Source organism: Mesoplodon densirostris, chromosome 6 (genome assembly GCF_025265405.1).
Source record: "Mesoplodon densirostris isolate mMesDen1 chromosome 6, mMesDen1 primary haplotype, whole genome shotgun sequence".
In the NCBI taxonomy this organism is placed as follows: domain Eukaryota; kingdom Metazoa; phylum Chordata; class Mammalia; order Artiodactyla; family Ziphiidae; genus Mesoplodon; species Mesoplodon densirostris.
In genome coordinates, this window is record NC_082666.1 from 61309979 (window position 1) to 61327510 (window position 17532).

The 17532-nt window shown below is 41.2% G+C and overlaps 1 protein-coding gene across 12 annotated transcripts in view; it reads left to right on the forward strand.

The window, feature by feature from the left end:
* The window catches only part of BNC2 (basonuclin zinc finger protein 2), a 430899-nt gene extending 420396 nt beyond the window's left edge, over positions 1-10503 (forward strand). For 8 of the 12 annotated variants that reach the window (XM_060102087.1, XM_060102088.1, XM_060102089.1 and 5 more), the window contains one exon: positions 594-10503. In XM_060102087.1, the coding sequence (XP_059958070.1) occupies positions 594-1254 (661 nt within the window). In that variant the 3' untranslated portion in view covers positions 1255-10503. The remainder of the gene's footprint in view (positions 1-593) is intronic. The other 4 variants (XM_060102097.1, XM_060102099.1, XM_060102096.1 and 1 more) reach the window with 3 other exon arrangements.
* The last annotated feature ends 7029 nt before the right edge of the window (positions 10504-17532 follow it).

A 17532-nucleotide genomic window follows, 5' to 3' on the forward strand; every position in this document is an offset into this window, starting at 1 on the left:
TGTTTTTCCTACCTAAAACTTGCAGTGTAGGAAGGTGAGGGGGAACAAGGCATTATTTTGTCAAGTGAACCCTAAATTATCTAGACCATTTACTTTTTTTTTTTTTTAAAGGATCCTTTTTATACCTCTAAAAGTGTTTGCTGTAGAAAAAAAAGGCTTTCGTTTTGTTTTTAGGTAAATTCAAATTGTTCAGTTTAGACAAGCAGAACGTTTCCATCCTTTTATCCTACTTAATGTATTTTTTCAAATCTCTGCTGTGAGATTCTCTGCAGCTGACGCTGCTACAGTGTAAAACGAACAGAACAATCATTCAGGAAAAGGTGCATGGGTTTGCATTCATCCTACCACTGAGGAATTTTACTCTCTTATAAAAATTATGTTAATGAAAAGCTCCCCTTATTGCACTCCCCACCACCACTTATTCCCAAATCCTGAGGATGTGGGGAAATGTTTGCTTTTACAGGGATGTCATTAGCAATGAATGTGCTTATGTGGTGCCTAGCGGAAGCTGAATCAATTTTAAAATGCTCTCCTTTTTCTCACCCTCCCCACTCCTTGTACACCTACCCCCCCCTTCCCTCTTGTTTTCCTAGACACAGTGCCAACATCAATCTCCATCGTAAACTGTTGACCAAAGAACTCGATGACATGGGCCTGGACTCATCGCAGCCCTCCCTTAGCAAGGACCTCCGGGATGAATTTTTGATGAAGATCTATGGTGCCCAGCACCCCTTGGGGCTCGACGTCAGGGAAGACGCCTCCTCTCCCGCGGGGACAGAAGACTCCCACCTGAACGGGTACGGGAGGGGCATGGCGGAGGACTACATGGTCCTGGACCTGAGCACCACCTCCAGCCTCCAGTCCAGCAGCAGCATCCATTCCTCCAGAGAATCCGACGCAGGCAGCGACGAGGGGATCCTCCTGGATGACATCGATGGGGCGAGTGACAGTGGGGAGTCGGCACACAAGGCCGAGGTCCCCACCCTCGCTGGCAGCCTCGGGGCTGACGTTTCAGGATCTCTGATGTTCAACAGCTTGTCCGGGAGCCATGGTGGGATCATGTGCAACATTTGCCACAAGATGTACAGCAACAAGGGGACCCTGCGAGTGCACTACAAAACCGTGCATTTGCGAGAAATGCACAAGTGCAAAGTCCCCGGTTGCAATATGATGTTCTCCTCTGTGCGAAGCCGGAATCGGCACAGTCAGAACCCTAATCTCCACAAAAACATTCCCTTCACTTCGGTAGATTAGTCTCAGAAAAGACACTACAAATGCCAGCTCTCACCAGATGGCCTACGTATTTGAACTGCCATAGTCAGTGTGTGCTTGTGTACTTGGGATGGTGTGTGTGTATATGTGTGTGTATACACATGTATGCCTCTGTGTCTACATATATATATATATATATATATATATATACACACACACACACGTTTTCTTTTCTTTAGATACAAAAAGATAAACACTAGGTGCTTTTGAAGTTTTTTTTCTCTTTTTCCCTTATAGGTCGGATCTTTCATTTGGGGGTGAAAACAAAGTACCCTTTAAACACATATACACACATAAAAGCGTGCAACTAGCCCAAATTTTGACAGAATAATAATTCCTGGTCCTCTCCAGAGAGACAATTTGTTGTACCCATGACTGTTGCCTGCAAACAAATAAAAGGGAGAAAAAAAAAAAAGAAACAAAAAAGGAACTCCTTATAGTTGTCTTTTGTGAACTTTAAGGTTTTGAGAGAATCTTCAATTAAAGCATGGCAGATTCACCTGTAAATATTTAGCCTTGAGAGGCCAATGATGTAAAACAGTTGTATTGATGGTTGTTTAACTCTTTTGTTTAATTTTTTACAGTTACATCAGCTGTTAGATATACAGGAATAAAATAGTTTGCTGGCTAGCTCTATTCATTTATGTTAGCATTAATGCACACTTTTTAAGGAAAAAAAAACCATGGTCTTGTTTTTACTACCTGCTAGATATAGTGATAAAGAGGTGCTGGCATGCCTTACAGCACAGATCTGATTTTTTAAAATGTCCTGTACTAGTACATAAATCCAGTCATGCACTTTTTTTCATACACTACAAGGGGATGTGTAATATCCATGCTTCTTTTTTATCCTTAAACTATTGCCATACTTCAAGTAAGTGTCTTTTTAAAAAAATTCACTTGTATAAAAATGGTCTGGTCAGTATAGGGCACAAATGCCAAACAAAAGTATTAGTGTTAACACAAAACTGCCAACTTTGCACAAGTTTCCAGAAAAGAAAATACAATTAGTCACTCAACATAACCACAGGCCAATTTGTCGGCCACCAGAAAACCGCTTTAGAAAAAAACACTTGGTGATTCAAGTGCCGAATGTTATTACAATCAACACTGCAACCTTCTTGCTTATATGTTAAGTTACATAAAAGGAAAACAAAATTATGTGGTGTGAAACAGCTAAGGCATTTATTCTTTAGAGGCTGGATAATATTTCAGGATACAAAAGCCCAAATTACTCACTATGGAACAAAGCTGAAGCCAGTAAAAAGAGTTGAGCTCTCATTCGCAAGGACCTAACCCTTAATCCTTTAAAAAGAAAAAGTCTGAACTGGGTTGGTCTGTTGTGTGGCTATGTAATTTACTGCACGTTCTGCAGTAGTACTCTGATTCAGGCTAGTTTGATAGACAAAATCAAAGACCTTTAACAGCGGCAGCAGCAGTACTTGGAAGCTTTGCAAACATGTGCTGAACTTGAACTAAGCAACACTCCTTTCTGAAAAGCCAGAAGAAGGGGGTTTAAAATAGGATCTCTCACTGTTTAGTGTTTTGTGTTTCCCCACACGATTTGTCAGAGAGAAATGAAAGCAAGCCTGAAACCAAGCAATCGAGAGTGAGAAAGAGGAGGGGAGAGGATTCTCCAAACCTTTTTTGTTGTGTTTTGTTTTGTTTTGTTTCCGATGTTTACACATGTTGCCTGAGCTGGTTTACCACATCAGCAGCCTCAGCTACCACAACATACTGACTAAATGATGATATTTACTCAAGTTCAGTCTGCAGCCAAAACCATTAGGGTGTGAGTTGCAGACTGTGTTTTGTTGTCTTTTTTTTTTTTTTTTAAGTGGAGGGGGGAAAAAGAGATAAACAAGGAATATTTTGTCAAACAGTACACAGTAATTTAAAGAGAATGTATTTCTTTTCTGCATTTAAGGGCCTCAAACATTTCTCCCAGCAGTCTAAAAGTTAGAAATACCCACTTTGTCTTAACTTTTAATGTTATTTCCACTTTTCATATGTTTTGTGATTTTTTTCTAGGTTCACATCAGCATTCACTTCCGTTAAATTTGCCAAAGGAAACTGTTAATATGTTTCTCTTTTTATTATTCCTGTAGGATTTATCGTACCTCACAGTATTTATTGTTTCCAAAAATAAGCATCATTAGTTGAGGATTCAGTATTTTTCTTTGTGAAAATTTCACAAATGATAGATTCTTAAAGATAAGCTAGATGTGTCTAGGGGCTTTATCTTTTCATCTTCAGAGCATGCTATGGGGTTCATTTAATTCTTCATTTGTTCTACAGTGAGGAGAGACCAAAAGTATTTGCAGTACAAAAGAAATTATATCAGACACTATGTCTGTTAAATGACAAATGTTTACGGTGAAAAAAGCTGAGGAATTAGTGCTAACCATTTTTGTTTTCTTGTACCTTTGAATTCCCCAAAGTCTTAATTGCTTTATTTTGGTGTTGTGTTAAATTGAATAGACAGAGATGTTTACCTTTGTTTGTTTTATACCATATAAGACTCTGTACAGTATGTTTGTGAAAGACTGAACTAGAATAATGAAAGTTTGTTTGCAAACATTTTGGTTCTCTTAGCGTTCTCTGTCTTGCTGCTGTTGCCCTATTATCCAAATGATTCGATTCCAAAAGAGTGGGAAAAAAATATTTTTGGTATCCCAACAAAAGATTATGGAAACACTGGCTTTGGGAGTGTGCGTAGACTAAATGACACTTTGTTTTATGAAAATAACAAAATTTCAGCCATTTTTAACAGTTACACTCTAGGTTGAAATATTAGAACTCATCTTGTACAAAAATCAGTGTTTACTCTGTTTAATTTAATGTCAACTAAAAGGTCAAAGAGCCCTAATGAGTGAATTACATAGCTGTCAGCAGGTCACAGCAAACGAACCAGGCTTAGAACAAATGTTTGTTACTTGCCACAAACCAGGCTAGTGTGGATAGCCAGTTAGAACAACCCCAGAAGTAACAAGATTCTCAAGGTAGAAGTTCCCTTGCTCAGAGCATGAATGTGTTCACCTGCCTTTTGTTGGAGAAATGGCAGTGAGTCCTGGACAACTTGCCCTTTTTGAGTCTCTCCCCTTTGCTACTATTGTGCCTCAGGTGCCCACATGTTATGGTGGCCTTCTAAGTGGGTGTGTAACATTTTCCAATTTAAAGCCTATTTGCTTAAAAGGGACAGGGGGAGTTGACAGAAGTGGTCCATAAGATGGAGAATCATGAAATGTACATTTCTTTTAGTCCCCCAGGGTTGCTTGTCCTTGGGTGTGTGCCTGAGTGCATTGTTTGGACTTAACTCTAAATCTAGTTAAGATGGTGATCTCAAGGCTTATTTGCAAATGGGAAGGATAAAGAGATCAGCATTTTAATCACTGAGCCCTTCATCTTTGCCCACTCATACTCATTTCTTTTTTCATAGGAGTTTCCTATTGTGAAACAGGTTCTGTTCAGCTGCATCCATTCTATGCCTGCTGAAAAAGGAATAGGAATGCAGCTTTTTTATCCAAGCAGCCTTTTCCCATTTGATTGATTTTAACCAGCATTTTGTCACAGGTACAAAATTGGGCAGTATTATTAATGTGCATGTTTGCTAGGTGGTGTTGAAATGTACTGTTTTGATCATTTTAAACTATGTGTTTGTAAATATCAGAAAGGCTTAGTCTGCTTTAGGGAGTATCTGTGTGTTATGGAGGGGGATGACACAGAGCAAGAATGGATAATTTGGTTTTAAAAATGTGACAAAAAGCGGGACATTCTTTGTTCTGCTATTAATTGTATTGAAATAAGTCAATGCATTTCAGATCTTAGTCTGGCCGCCCAGTTCAGCCTGATGCCTTTTAAAGGTTTCAAGGTGTTAATGTTTTCCTTCTCAAGGTGACAAACATCTTTTGAAATTGTTTTTAGCACAATGGCGCCACTGTCCTTATAGTGTAATTTCTTTGGTCATGAATTTCTAGGCCCTTCCAGTAAGAGGAGAAAGGCACTTAACTGGTCAATAGCCTGTTAGTATATACATTGCTCTTAAAAAAAAAAAAAAAAAAAAAGCAAGCTTTGAATATATCAAGAATGGGCTGGCTCTTCCAGAGGCATTATCCTCATTTTACTCAGGGGAAACCATGCGCTAGGTTCCCACCAAATAAAAAGTGACCTTTTGTTCCCCTTCCTCTGTACACACCCCTGACATGTGCCAAGCAAATGAGAAAGGGGGCCCTTGGCAATTAAAACAGAAAGAAGCCAGTAATCAGATTGAGACGGACATGCTGCTAACTGCCAACAGTTGACCTGAGCAGTCCTAACTTGCACTTGGTCTTTAGCGTTGGGTTAGATTGACTAACAGAGCGAATAAAGTTCAGCCCTCCTAAGACACGCTCCATCTGCTGTCATCAGAAACAGATCATCTGGAAGAAACCTTCTTTGATCCTGTGGACACACTCCTTTTCTTGAACTTTTCAAAATTATGACAAATTTCAGGGTTTTTAAAAATCACTTATATTCCCCCAAACTTGGAATATTTAGAGGATTTTGCTTTTCCCTCTCATTCTTTGTCTAATGGGAGGGGTCTAAATGAGTACGGAGGGCAATAAAAGGCAGGTGCCAAAGAGACTGGAGGGAATCATGGTTTTTTAAAGCAGAGTGAGGGATATTAAGTAGAGGATTCGTACCTGCCCTGGCTTGAAGGTAACCAGAAAAGAAAATAGTGAAGGCACTGAAATGGTCACGAGAAAAGTCCGGTGCAGCTCAGCCTAGTAGCCAGTGAGAGCACATCGATGCAGTGCCCCCCAGAGCTCCCCATGACCAGGTGCATCACCGAACCCCAGTCTGAGGAGGGAGGGAGAAAGAAAGGAAGGCTGCTGCCCGGAATAGCTCAAGTCCCTTTCAGATCACGGGAGCCAACTAGGGCAGTTGTGGAGGGGGTGTCCTTTTTTTCTTTTCTTTCTTGTTTTTGGAGTGGGAAGTGATGCTACAGAGTCCCTTAGGGAACAAAACGATCCATTGGGTCAACTAGGTCCTAGAAAAGTCCAATGGTCAAACCAAGCTCTAGTTGTGACAAGTGGAGTTGAAGGGCATGGTAGCCAGCAGGGATCTGTTCTTTCTCCATCATTACTGTGGCTTGCCCCCGTAGCCGTGGTTGTAATGCTATGTGGCTCAAAATCTCTTGATCAAAATGTGAGCTCATTCACCTTCCTACGAAGCATAAAAGTAACTTTTCTGTTTTCATATTTTCCCTCCAAGCTGAACTGTGTGTGGTAGGTAGCCTTGCTTATGTTAGCATTAAGGCCATATCTGCTCTGTCCTAAACGTATTTCCCTATTTCCTATAGTTGGAGAGTTGCTCACTGTAAACATTAATTTTCCGTTAGTGTTACGTAAACCCAGCTGTAAAACTGACAAGTGCATTAATCTAGCATCACTCTTGCCCAGACACCCATCCTTTCCTGTGTCCTCCCACCATCCTCATTTTTCCCACATTTTGCACAAAAATGATGTTTATGGTCATTCGGCAATAGCTGGACATCAAATAGCGTCTTTTTGGCATTTGTTGAAAAATCCAAATGCCTAAAAACAGGGGGTTTAAAAAAAAACCTAAGCATTTTTACAAGTACACTGAATTGGATCAGCATTATTGTTCATTATAATGCTATATATTTTTTGAAGTAACGTACTATAGTTGTCATAAAACTATCTTTATTCTCCTCTGAAGTGTTGTAAACTCATTTGACCTTTACTGCAAAAAAAATTTTTTTTCTATATAGTGTATCAAGACAAGGCTTAGTTTGTAACAAATAGTGGAGGGTTACAAAAGAGGAAGGGAAAAAGCCAGGCTGAGCATCGAGAAGCTTCAGTTCAATTTCACCTCATATCTTTCTAATAACTTACTTGTCACTTTATTACCTTCCAGTAATGTGAACGCTGCTGACAAGACTGTCACACTAACAGCAGACAACACCCTCTCTGCTTCAGCTCCAGCTCTCCTGGCTACTTATTGCCCTGGCCCTGAAGGGACACAAACTAATAGTGTGCTTTCCAGTTCAGCACTTGGCCATCAAATATAAAAGGATGCGTAATTGCCTGTTTATCCCTTGTGAAGGGGAAATTGAGTACAAGGGCTAGGCTTTCCCACTGAGTTCCCTGATGTACACACATTCACAGTCTCTCTCTCTCTCTCTCTCTCTCTCTCTCTCTCTCTCTCTCTCCCTCCCCCCCCTTTCTCTCTCCCCCCACCTTCTCCTCCCATCACATAAGCCCGCACACACACCCACTAAACTGTATCTTTGGTAAGCCCAAAGCTGCCTCAAGGTGCCCTCTCCAGCTATTAAGTGGACAGTAACAAGACTACTTCTTAAGGGTCAGTAGAGAGATGCTGACTTTGATGGCATTCTTTGAGTCTTTGGAAACTTAAGGATTGCAATTCCAAGCCCGTGCATTTTGGGAGTACTGGGTCTGGCCCTATAATTAGAGCACAGTTTCTGCAAGTCAGTGACAAAAGTGGTATTAGATCGCCCCATATTCTGTAAGGAAAGCATTAAAATGTTTTTCCTCCCCTTCAAAAAGTGCACGTGTTGTAACAAATTGGTTGTGTGTGATGGTAAAAAAAAAAAAAAAATTTTTTTTTTTTTAGTTTTGACACCCAACTGTTAGTCTAAATGAACACGTGTCTTGCCATGAGAACCTCCAAATCCATAGTGTAACAAGACAAGTTCACCTTTGTTTTGTTTAATTGGACTGACAATCTGAAAAAAATAATAAGGCATGGGGACTTTGACTTGAATCACTAAAACAGAGACCACTCTATACGTAAAAGTAAATTCTCCACTTTGGGAAAATTTTGGTAAGCACAAGTGCATGAGCTTTACGAAATCAAGTGACTAGGGGACAAAAGGTACAAAGGAAGATCACGTGAAAGTGTTATCTTCCCAAACATCTTGAGCCTAAATAGCGTGTAGGTATTGGCTGCTATTTTTGTATGTTAAACTGCTTAAAGGATGGTAAAAGGTGGCTAGTTGGTGGCTGAATGAAGTGCAAGATCTCTGTGTGCATCTTCCTTGCGGAACTAGGGGACTCCATGCTTCCTTCTAACCGTCCAGCAGCAGGTCTGTTAGAAGCTGATGACCGCCCCCGGCCCCAACCCCGCTTTGAACAGTCACATTTCAAATCTATTTGTCAACCAAATAAGATACAGGTGGGTGTCATCTTTGATACAAACTTCTGGAAAGAGAAAAGTGGCAGATTTAGAGACAGACGACTTACCAGGTCTGTGTTGACAAACCCGTGCTAAAATAATTGCATTAACCAGGGTGAGGACTGGGAAGAAAAGCACTTTGAGTAAGGATTCTTGGGGTCAGAGAAAAAGCAGTTGATGTTTTTTTTTTAAGTTCCCCCAGTATGTATATATTACAATCATTTAGCAAACATCTTAAGAGAATCTTAATTAAAAATTCAGCTGCCAAAATTGCACAGATTCTGCTAATATGAGTTTTCCCCCACCCTTTAAATAACAGGGATGCTTAAGGACAGTTCTAATTATTTTAATGTGTTTCTAGCTTCCTTTTTTTTTAAAGACTCTTTGAAGGGAAGGAAGAGCAGGAAAAGGTATTTTAACAAGAATGGAGAGAAGTAGATAGTATAAAACTATATTTCTTGAAGAGAGAATATCTAAGCGTTATACTGAGACTTTATAAGGCTTCCTGTTGCCAAATGTGATGCTGAAATAATGCACAAGTAAGATGGCAAATCGATCCATTATGAACCGGCTCTGCCCACTTCTGTTACGGAATGCAAGGATTGAGAGGTGACTCGGGGCGGGGGGGGGACCCTGGATGTGTGCGAGAGCTCCACTCATCTGGCCCTGGAAATGCTTTCCACAAGAAGGGGAGAAAAGCCCAGCCCTCTTGGTAGTCCCCCGCTGCAAGGTGAGCTGACCTGGCACTGTTTCCACAGGAGACAGGCTGCCCGTCCTTTCCATGCTAGGAGACAAAGCATCCCCCTGCCCTGCCTGTGAATCAGTGACATAGCCATGAGAAGCGTTGATTCATGAGCTATGATGCTCTTGACTCCCAGACAATGTGCTGAGTTAGTAGGTTCACTTGAGATCCATAAACCAAGGTTGATTTTTTTTTCATTTAGTACTCAATTTGGAGCATTTTGCATGTCTTTGTACAGAGTAATCCATTCCTCTCATTGCCCATCTTAATCTCCCCTGACTTTTCCATTATCTCTCCACCCCTGCCCTTTCTTCTTCTCATCTCACCCACCCCTTAAAAAAATTCTTTTCTGAAGCAAGAAGGTAGAACACTCCCTCCCTCACCCGGATGTTGATGGCTTTGGAAACGTTTGTGTGTTCTACCCTGTCCAGGGTTTACATAACGTGGATTAAGTGAATGAGATGTTCTAGCATTATATATTAAGCTTATATGACTAAGATTTATAATATATGGTGCTCTCACTTTCCTGTGCAAACTTTGGTTCAGCTGCCCTACAGAAAAGTCTTACCATTTTCCTACCAGTGCCAGTATGAACAAGGGCAGGATTGCTAAACATGAGTATCTGGAGGTCTGAGGGGTGAGGGAAGGCAGAGAAACCAGGAGAAGACTTTGGTCTGAGGCCTCCCTGGGCCTTTCCTCAAAGGTGGAGGCAAGTCGGGGCTTCAGGAAAGAAAGCTCTCCGTTCTCTACTGCTCGTCAGGGACTAGGCCTTTTAGAACGAGCAAGATCCCTCACCTAGTTGAGAGAACACCTAACTGTCTTATTCACCCCAAACCCACTGGTGTGTCTCGCTAACAAAACCATTTGACTCAACTTGCCTATTTGACAGCAAAATTGGCCAAAGGGAATTGAAATATCTTAAGGAAAAGAATTTTCTCCAAGATATGTCCTCTCCCTCCTCCCAGAGTTTGGGGGTTTATGCTTTTTTCATTTCTCTTCTCTGCATCAAACCAGCCTCTCTGCTCAGCCTGCCACAGAACCAAAGTTTGCACTACAAAAGGGAGTAGCACTGAGGGACGGGGACAGCTTGCATCACCCTGATCTAATCATTGTGACGTCGGTAGCTTCGTAAATACTGTATGTACCTTGAACAAGGGTTTTGTTTTTGTTTCGTTTTTGGTTTTGCTTTTCGGTTTGTTTTTATTAGTAGTCTGAGGGAATTAAAAGTTTTTATTTGCTATTTCTTTTGTTGTATTTTCTGTACTATAACTGTCTACAGTATGTCTTTTGCATAAAATGCATAAGGGTTTGGGGATGTAAATGGAATTTTATTCATATTTTGTCCAAATACCTCTTGTAATTTGTATCAAAATTCTTGTACAATTTTTATATTAAAGATTTATCACTGATCTCTCCTTACCTTCTTGATTTGAAGAAACTTCAACAAACTCCAAGAGACCTTTATAAAACACACCTAGAAACACTTCAGCCCACATCGTGGCTCACCCTTATTTAAGCACACTTGTTGGATAACTCAGTCTTCATTTTGGACTGAATTATGGTATTACTGAATTCACTTCTCAGGAAGATCAAACTCATCTCTTGCTCAGATGGCAAAGCTGAGTCAGAGCTACGGAGATCCTAGCCAGTCCCGATGCAACCCAGCAAACACTGACTGAGTCTTTTCTCACTAAAGCTATCCCTTTGGGGATGCTTTTCCAGTGTCTCTCAAGAATTTCTTTTCCCCAAAGCCTTGGCACAAGCTCTTTTAAGGAAAGGAAGACCTTAGGTATCTTTGCCCCTTGGCTTTCTGCAAATACCTTCCACCTTGACCCTGTGAAATTTGTGGACAGCAGCCAACAGGATGAGGACTATATATATTTTTTTTTCATGCTAGATACTTGTGTTTCAGTTTATATTCTCTTGACAGTGGTTTTCTGCAGACTGTGCTTGTTATCATCTAGAAATAAAACTAGCAGATGGAAAGATGTTATCATCTAGAAATAAAACTAGCAGATGACATCTCCTGTCATACTGCTTGAGGCCAATGGGAAGAGGCACATAGGGTGCTTCTGACTCAGCAACTGTTTCATATTACCCCACCTTTTAAACCAATTCTAGCTAAACATTAGGCTAACCCAGACTATAACTTCTGCTGGAGTCTCCCTTCCAATGTAGTATTTCCTGTTCTCCGTCCCTGGAGCCACACTTATCCAAGTCTCCCCAGCTTGTACCACCCCCTTCTCCCATTTCCTCTGGCCTCCGACCCAGAGAAACAAGCTACCCAGACTCTCTAGCAACCCCCTTGGCCCCAGGCCTCTGGCCAGCAAGGGACTGGACAGGCTGCTTGTACATGTCTGGCTGTCATCAGACCCACAGAAAGGAACTGTCCAGCCAGCTTCAGGTACCACTGACTGAGGGTCCCACTCAAGGTAGCAAAGGTGCCGACCACCAAGCACTGACGGCGAGCAGGGGAGCCCCCCCCCCGATTTCCTCTGAGCACCCACAGACGGTTTTGGGGGTGAGAGCGAAGAAATGAAAGGTGAAACAATTTGGGGGAAGTCAACCTCCACTGAGGCATGTGGTTATTAAATGTTACGGACGTGTTAACGCACCCCTACAGGGAATCCAAGCATAATTATGATCTTTTCATCAGTCATAACATGTCTGTAATTGGCAAGAATCCTCCCTCAAACAGCTCCTTCTTTAAAAAAAAATTGTTTTAAATGTTATTAAATGGTGGAAATCCTCCTTTTTAGCGAAGAGGCACCCATGAATTCAACTCTTGGCACAAAGTTAATCAGAGCTGCCTGGGTTGCGGCCAGTGGCTCTTCTGAGCCACTGGAAGACTTGCCGTCTGCTAGTCTGCCCCGTGTCAGTTGACAGTATGACAGTAGATTAAGTGCTACTAATTTAATAAAGCTGCTCTGAGGATGGAGCCGATCTATCAATGAAGACCAGAGATGATCTCATGGCCGGGAGCTCGGGAGGGGCGGCTGAGAATATCGAAGTGCCTCAAGTAATACTGGGGGGAAATCTATCGATCCTCTGTAAGGTGCAGTTATTTTTAGTCACCTGACTCTCAGGCACCCAATCATTATCCATATTCATCAGAGACATATAATGAACAGAGGTATTGATTAGCAGGGGTAGCTGAAGAGATTTCCCAACAGTGCTAGTTCACACTGATAAGTCTCCAATGGGAATACAAGCCATGCAGCCCTGGAACATAACTTACTCTGTTCTAGGTCCTTCCATCGATTTTATTTTGGGGGGAGAAGGGGAAGGAGGGAGAGACAGTCTTGCACACAGTGGTGCTCCCTTGACCTTTCCCTGACACCTTCGTTGAAAAAACGAGAAAACCAACGCACTACAACAGTCAACAAGTATGCAGTCCTGCTCCAAGTTGCCTGCTTCTCTCCAGGCTGGCTGTCCTACCTCATCTCTGTTTGCTGTGTGTGTTATCTTGATTTATAGAGATGTGCTCGAAGCTGGGATGTGCCAGTCAGAGCTCAGAGCCATCAGGCAGACGAAGCCTTTTCCCTCCCCTAAAGATCAACATATGGCTTCAGGAAATTATCGTGTTAGGCTAATTGCACCAAGTTGGCATGGTAGGAGCGTAATGAGTCCCGGTTTCAGCACACTGACCCCAAACCCAGTGATACCAGCGCAGAGTAACTTTCCAAGCATTTTGCCTCATGGCAGGAAACCTCATTGAGCTGCTGTTTGCAAAAGGCATTTGGTTCCATTTCTAGCGTGCGCCCTGATCCTGCACTGCATGCTCCAATCGTACAAGGGAGTTTGCTGTGCGGTTCAGGTGAGCGCTTGTCCTTCCAGAGAACTAGTGGTGACCCACAGGCCACAACCATCAGAAGCCATGTTTTGCCTGACGGGTAACTAGAAACCGTTATGAAAATGCTGATAGGTAACTAGAAACCATTAAACCCCAGGGAGGAAAAAAACTGTAAAGGATTAACACAAGGACAGCTGTAAAAAAATAAATCTCAAATGCATCATTAGAAACCAGAAATGCACAAAGTCCAACTGTCTGTCATCCACACTGGATATTAGCAACACTTGACTTGGATATTAATGAAATGCTGACGGAACCTGAAGTCACCTCTTAACCACTGAAGCTGGAAGCAAGTTTCTCTTTGCTCCAGTCTCTTACCTGAGTCCAGGGTTTTGATGACGTTCAATTTCATTTGCCTCCGATTATTCTTGCCAGCGTGCCTTAAGCAGTCTTACCTTGGCCAGCAGACTTGTTCACCTTCAAGTCCAGGATAGGTCCAGCCTCTCCTTGGACTTCAGACTTTTGTATGTACCGCCTTCAGCCTTTTCTTTGCCCGACTTTATTCTCTTCATCATAATGTTCAGTTCAATTTCTGTTTTCTTGGCTGAAACAATTTAAAAAAATCAGTTCAATATATTTTGATCCTCTGGGATTAGACTGTACCTTAACTTCTTTCCAAATGTAAGAACTTATAGGGAAAAAATATCAAAGATTTCAATAATTTTAAATCCCAAGTTCAGTGCATTGTGCAGCAACTTCAAGTTTTTGTAATGCTCCAAAAAAAAATGGTCATAAGCAATTGAATTTGGACGTTATCAAGGTTTGGGGCATATGCTGTGTGAGGGGATTTAAAATTATTAGGCCACTTCCAGGTTTTAGAGAGATTCATTCTTATAAATGTAAGTGCTATTAACAATTCAAAGCACTCTCATAATTCCCCATCTTTGTTCTTCCCCGATCTCAATTTCAATTTTTTTAAGATTTTTTTCTTAAGTGGAGAATTTCCTTCCCAAGTTTCACAAAGTAATTTGCAGACTGAAAACAAGACACTTATTTGATTATTTTCAGATGTCACATCAATTGGTCTTGAGCAGAAAGTAATCCTGCAAGATGTTATGCTTTATGCTTTCTGTTCTTTCATAAACCACAAACCTGTGTGTTTGAAAATATGTCTCTTTCCAAAAAAGCCCTCAGCCACACCCACAGAGTGCACATGTGAGGATGGCTTCAGGCTCATACACAGACATGCCTTTTCAAGGAAGCAACAAAGTCCACTCACTTCACAGATCTACTGTGAGTGTAAGCAGAGAGTGGGAGAAAAAGCCAGGGTGAAATCCAGCAAGTTGTGTCTAGCAGGGAATTGTGTTCTCAACACTTCAAAGATGGGCTGTTTATCTAACCCTCATAGTTTGTGGTACATAGTAGGTGATCAGTGCTCATTCATAGAATAAATGAGTACAGTAAATGGGGACTAGAGGTGGGTGGATGGAGCCCTTTGTTAAATGCCAAAGTCAGAGCCAGCCTTAAGATTAGGCAAAAGTGAAGGCTGCCATGCCTGTGTAGAATGCAGGCATCAGCTATTTGAGGACTCTGGAAAGCAAATAGTAGCAGAAGCACTGAAGAAGACAACCAGGATTCAAAATACTGCTGAAATGGCCTGACTTTGCAATTTCCCCCTCCACGTGCCCCAGCCTGAACTCATGGAAACCTGAAACACACAAGTGGTTCTCAGGGCTGGACACAGAGCTCTCCAGGAGAAGCCCTCTGGTCAAGGAGCCAGGAAGAAAACAGTGGGTGCTCAGGGAGAGTGGGGGAAATTCCCTATTCTTCTTTCTTTTTGCTCTATTTTTTTGTGCCTGCCTCAAACCCAAGCAACCCTGTGACAAAAGGAGCAGCAGTAGGGGAACCAGTAGGCACCTAAATTCTCTGGGAAGGAAGCTGCCCTTCTGGACTGGAGGAGCTGCTGTCCCGAGAGGGTAGGGAAACCCCTTTTGCTTTTTAGCTCTGTCTGTCCTCCCACTTGGTCTGGGAGGTGAGCACAGTCCCAGGAAGTGAACCACAGAGCACCAACTTTCCAGTCAGAGGACCAAAAGGGCAAGGCTGGGAAGTTCCAGGGAGATCATGGAGAGGGAGGTCCTTGGGGAAGTAACCCCTTCAGATGAATTCCTGGGCTCACCCCTGAGATGCGCGTGCATGGCTCTAACCCTACAAGCACAGGCTGGCTACTGAGCGGTGCTCACGTGGGAGAGATCCGAACAGTGCTTCAAAGGTTTTGAAAACTGAACTGACACTGGAACTAAGACCCACAGGAGACTGGTTGGAACTTGCAACCTGAACTAAGGTTGAATGTCTGCTAAAAACATGTTGACATTCTCCACAGGATTTAAACAAGGCCCAGAATCTCATAATATGTGTGGTAGGCAAACTTCTTGATTTTTGTTTGTTTTTCAACTGTGGTAAAATATACCTAACAAAAAGGTATCATTAACCATTTTAAAGTGTATCGTTCAGTGGTGTTAAGTACCATTCACATTGTTGTACAACCATCACCACCATCCATCTCCAGAACTTTTCATCTTCCTCAACTACAACTCTGTACCCATTAAACATTGACTCTCCATTGCCCCTATCCCCACCATTCTGCTTTCTATCTCTATGAATTTGACTACTCTAGGTACCTCATCTAAATGGACACATACAATATTTGTCCTCTGTGACTGGCTTATTTTACTAGCATAGTGTCCTCAAGGTTCATCCATGTTGTAGCATGTGCCAGGATTTCCTTCCTTTTAAGGCTCAATAAGATTCCATTGTGTGTATATACCATATTTTGTTTATCCATTCATCTGCTAATGGGGAGTTGGGTTGCTTCTACCAGTAGGAAGTAGGAAGACTTCTAAAATGGTCCCCAATGATCCTCTATAGAAGTTTTCATATCCTTGTGATCCCATCCCCTTAAGTGTAGGCTGGATCTAGTGCCTTACTTTTAACAACCTGACTGTGATAAAAGTGGTAAGATACAGTCAGAATATAATCCAAAATTTTCAGCCTATGAAGAATTAGGAAAATCTTTCACACAGAAGACAATCAATAGATTATATTACCAAGATGACAAAGGTGGAATTACTTGAAAAAGACTTAAAAGTATTATTTAAATGCTCCAACAATAAGGGCAAACTCTTTTGAAACAAATAGAAAGCTAAAAGGTCTCATAGACCTCTAAATGGAAACTGTAGAACTCAAAACTAAGATTATTAAAATTAAAAATTCACTGGATCAGTTCAATAGCAGAATGGAGATGACAGAGGAAAGTCAGTGAACTTGAAGACAGGTCAACAGAAATTACCCAATCTGAACAACAAAGAGAAAAAAATTGAACAGAGCCTCAGGAACCTTTGGAATAATAAGAAAACATCTAATGTGTGTTATTGGAGTCCCAGAACTACGGGAGAAATTTCAGTGAAAAAAAAGAATATGAAAAACTGATAACTGAAAACATTCTAAATTTTGCGAAAGACATAAACCTATAGATTCAGAGGCTCAGTAAACCCAAACAAGATAAAGCCAAATAAATGCACACCCAGACATGCATAATCAAATTGCTAGAGTCTACAAAAAAAAAAAAAAATCCCCAAAAGAAAAAAGCTGAGAAAAATGATACATTACTTATAGGGGAACAATTGGAATGACTGTGTTTTTTCATCAGAAACCAAGAAAGCCAGAAGGAAGTGGAACAACATTTTATTATAAGTGCTGAAGGAAAAGACCTTTCAACCCCGAATTCTAAATCCTGGAAAAATATTCTTCAGGAATGAATGTGAATTAAAGAAATTCTCAGATGAAGGATTTCTCAATCTCCTCCCCCACCCCAGCATATATGTTCCAAAAGAACTGCTAAAGGAAATTCTTTATAAAGAGAGGAAATAACACCAAAAAGAAAGTTTGAACTTCAAGAAAGAAGGGAGAGCAACAGAAATTATAAATGTATGGGCAAATACAATAAATTATTTTTCTGTTAATTTTCTGATGGTTTGAAAGCAAAAAATATAGCATTGTCTGGTGGTGTTTTCAATGTTTGTAGGTGTAATACATAAGACAACTATGACATAAGGTTATACCACATATCATTTTATTTACATGACATCCTCTAGAAGACAAAACTGTAGCAGTATAGGACAGCTAAGTGGTTGCTAGGGCATGGGGTGGGGGCAGAGTATGACTATAGAGAGAGAGCAGGAAGGAATTTTCGGAGTGATGGAACATCACTGTATCCTGCTTGCAGTGGTGGTAACAAATCTATATATGTCCTGAATTTTATAAAATACAGGGAGAAAGTCAATTTTACTGTATTTTAATTTTTTTTTATAAAAGGAATTAGAGTTAGGTCCCCTGGTACTCTGATTTCAGAGAGTGAAATCTGCCTCCACCACCCTCTCACCCTCAGCTCTAAATGATACATCCCTTACTCTTACTTGTTTGCTTTTACAGGAACATCCTTTAAAAAGGGCAGAGTCCTTCCCATCAA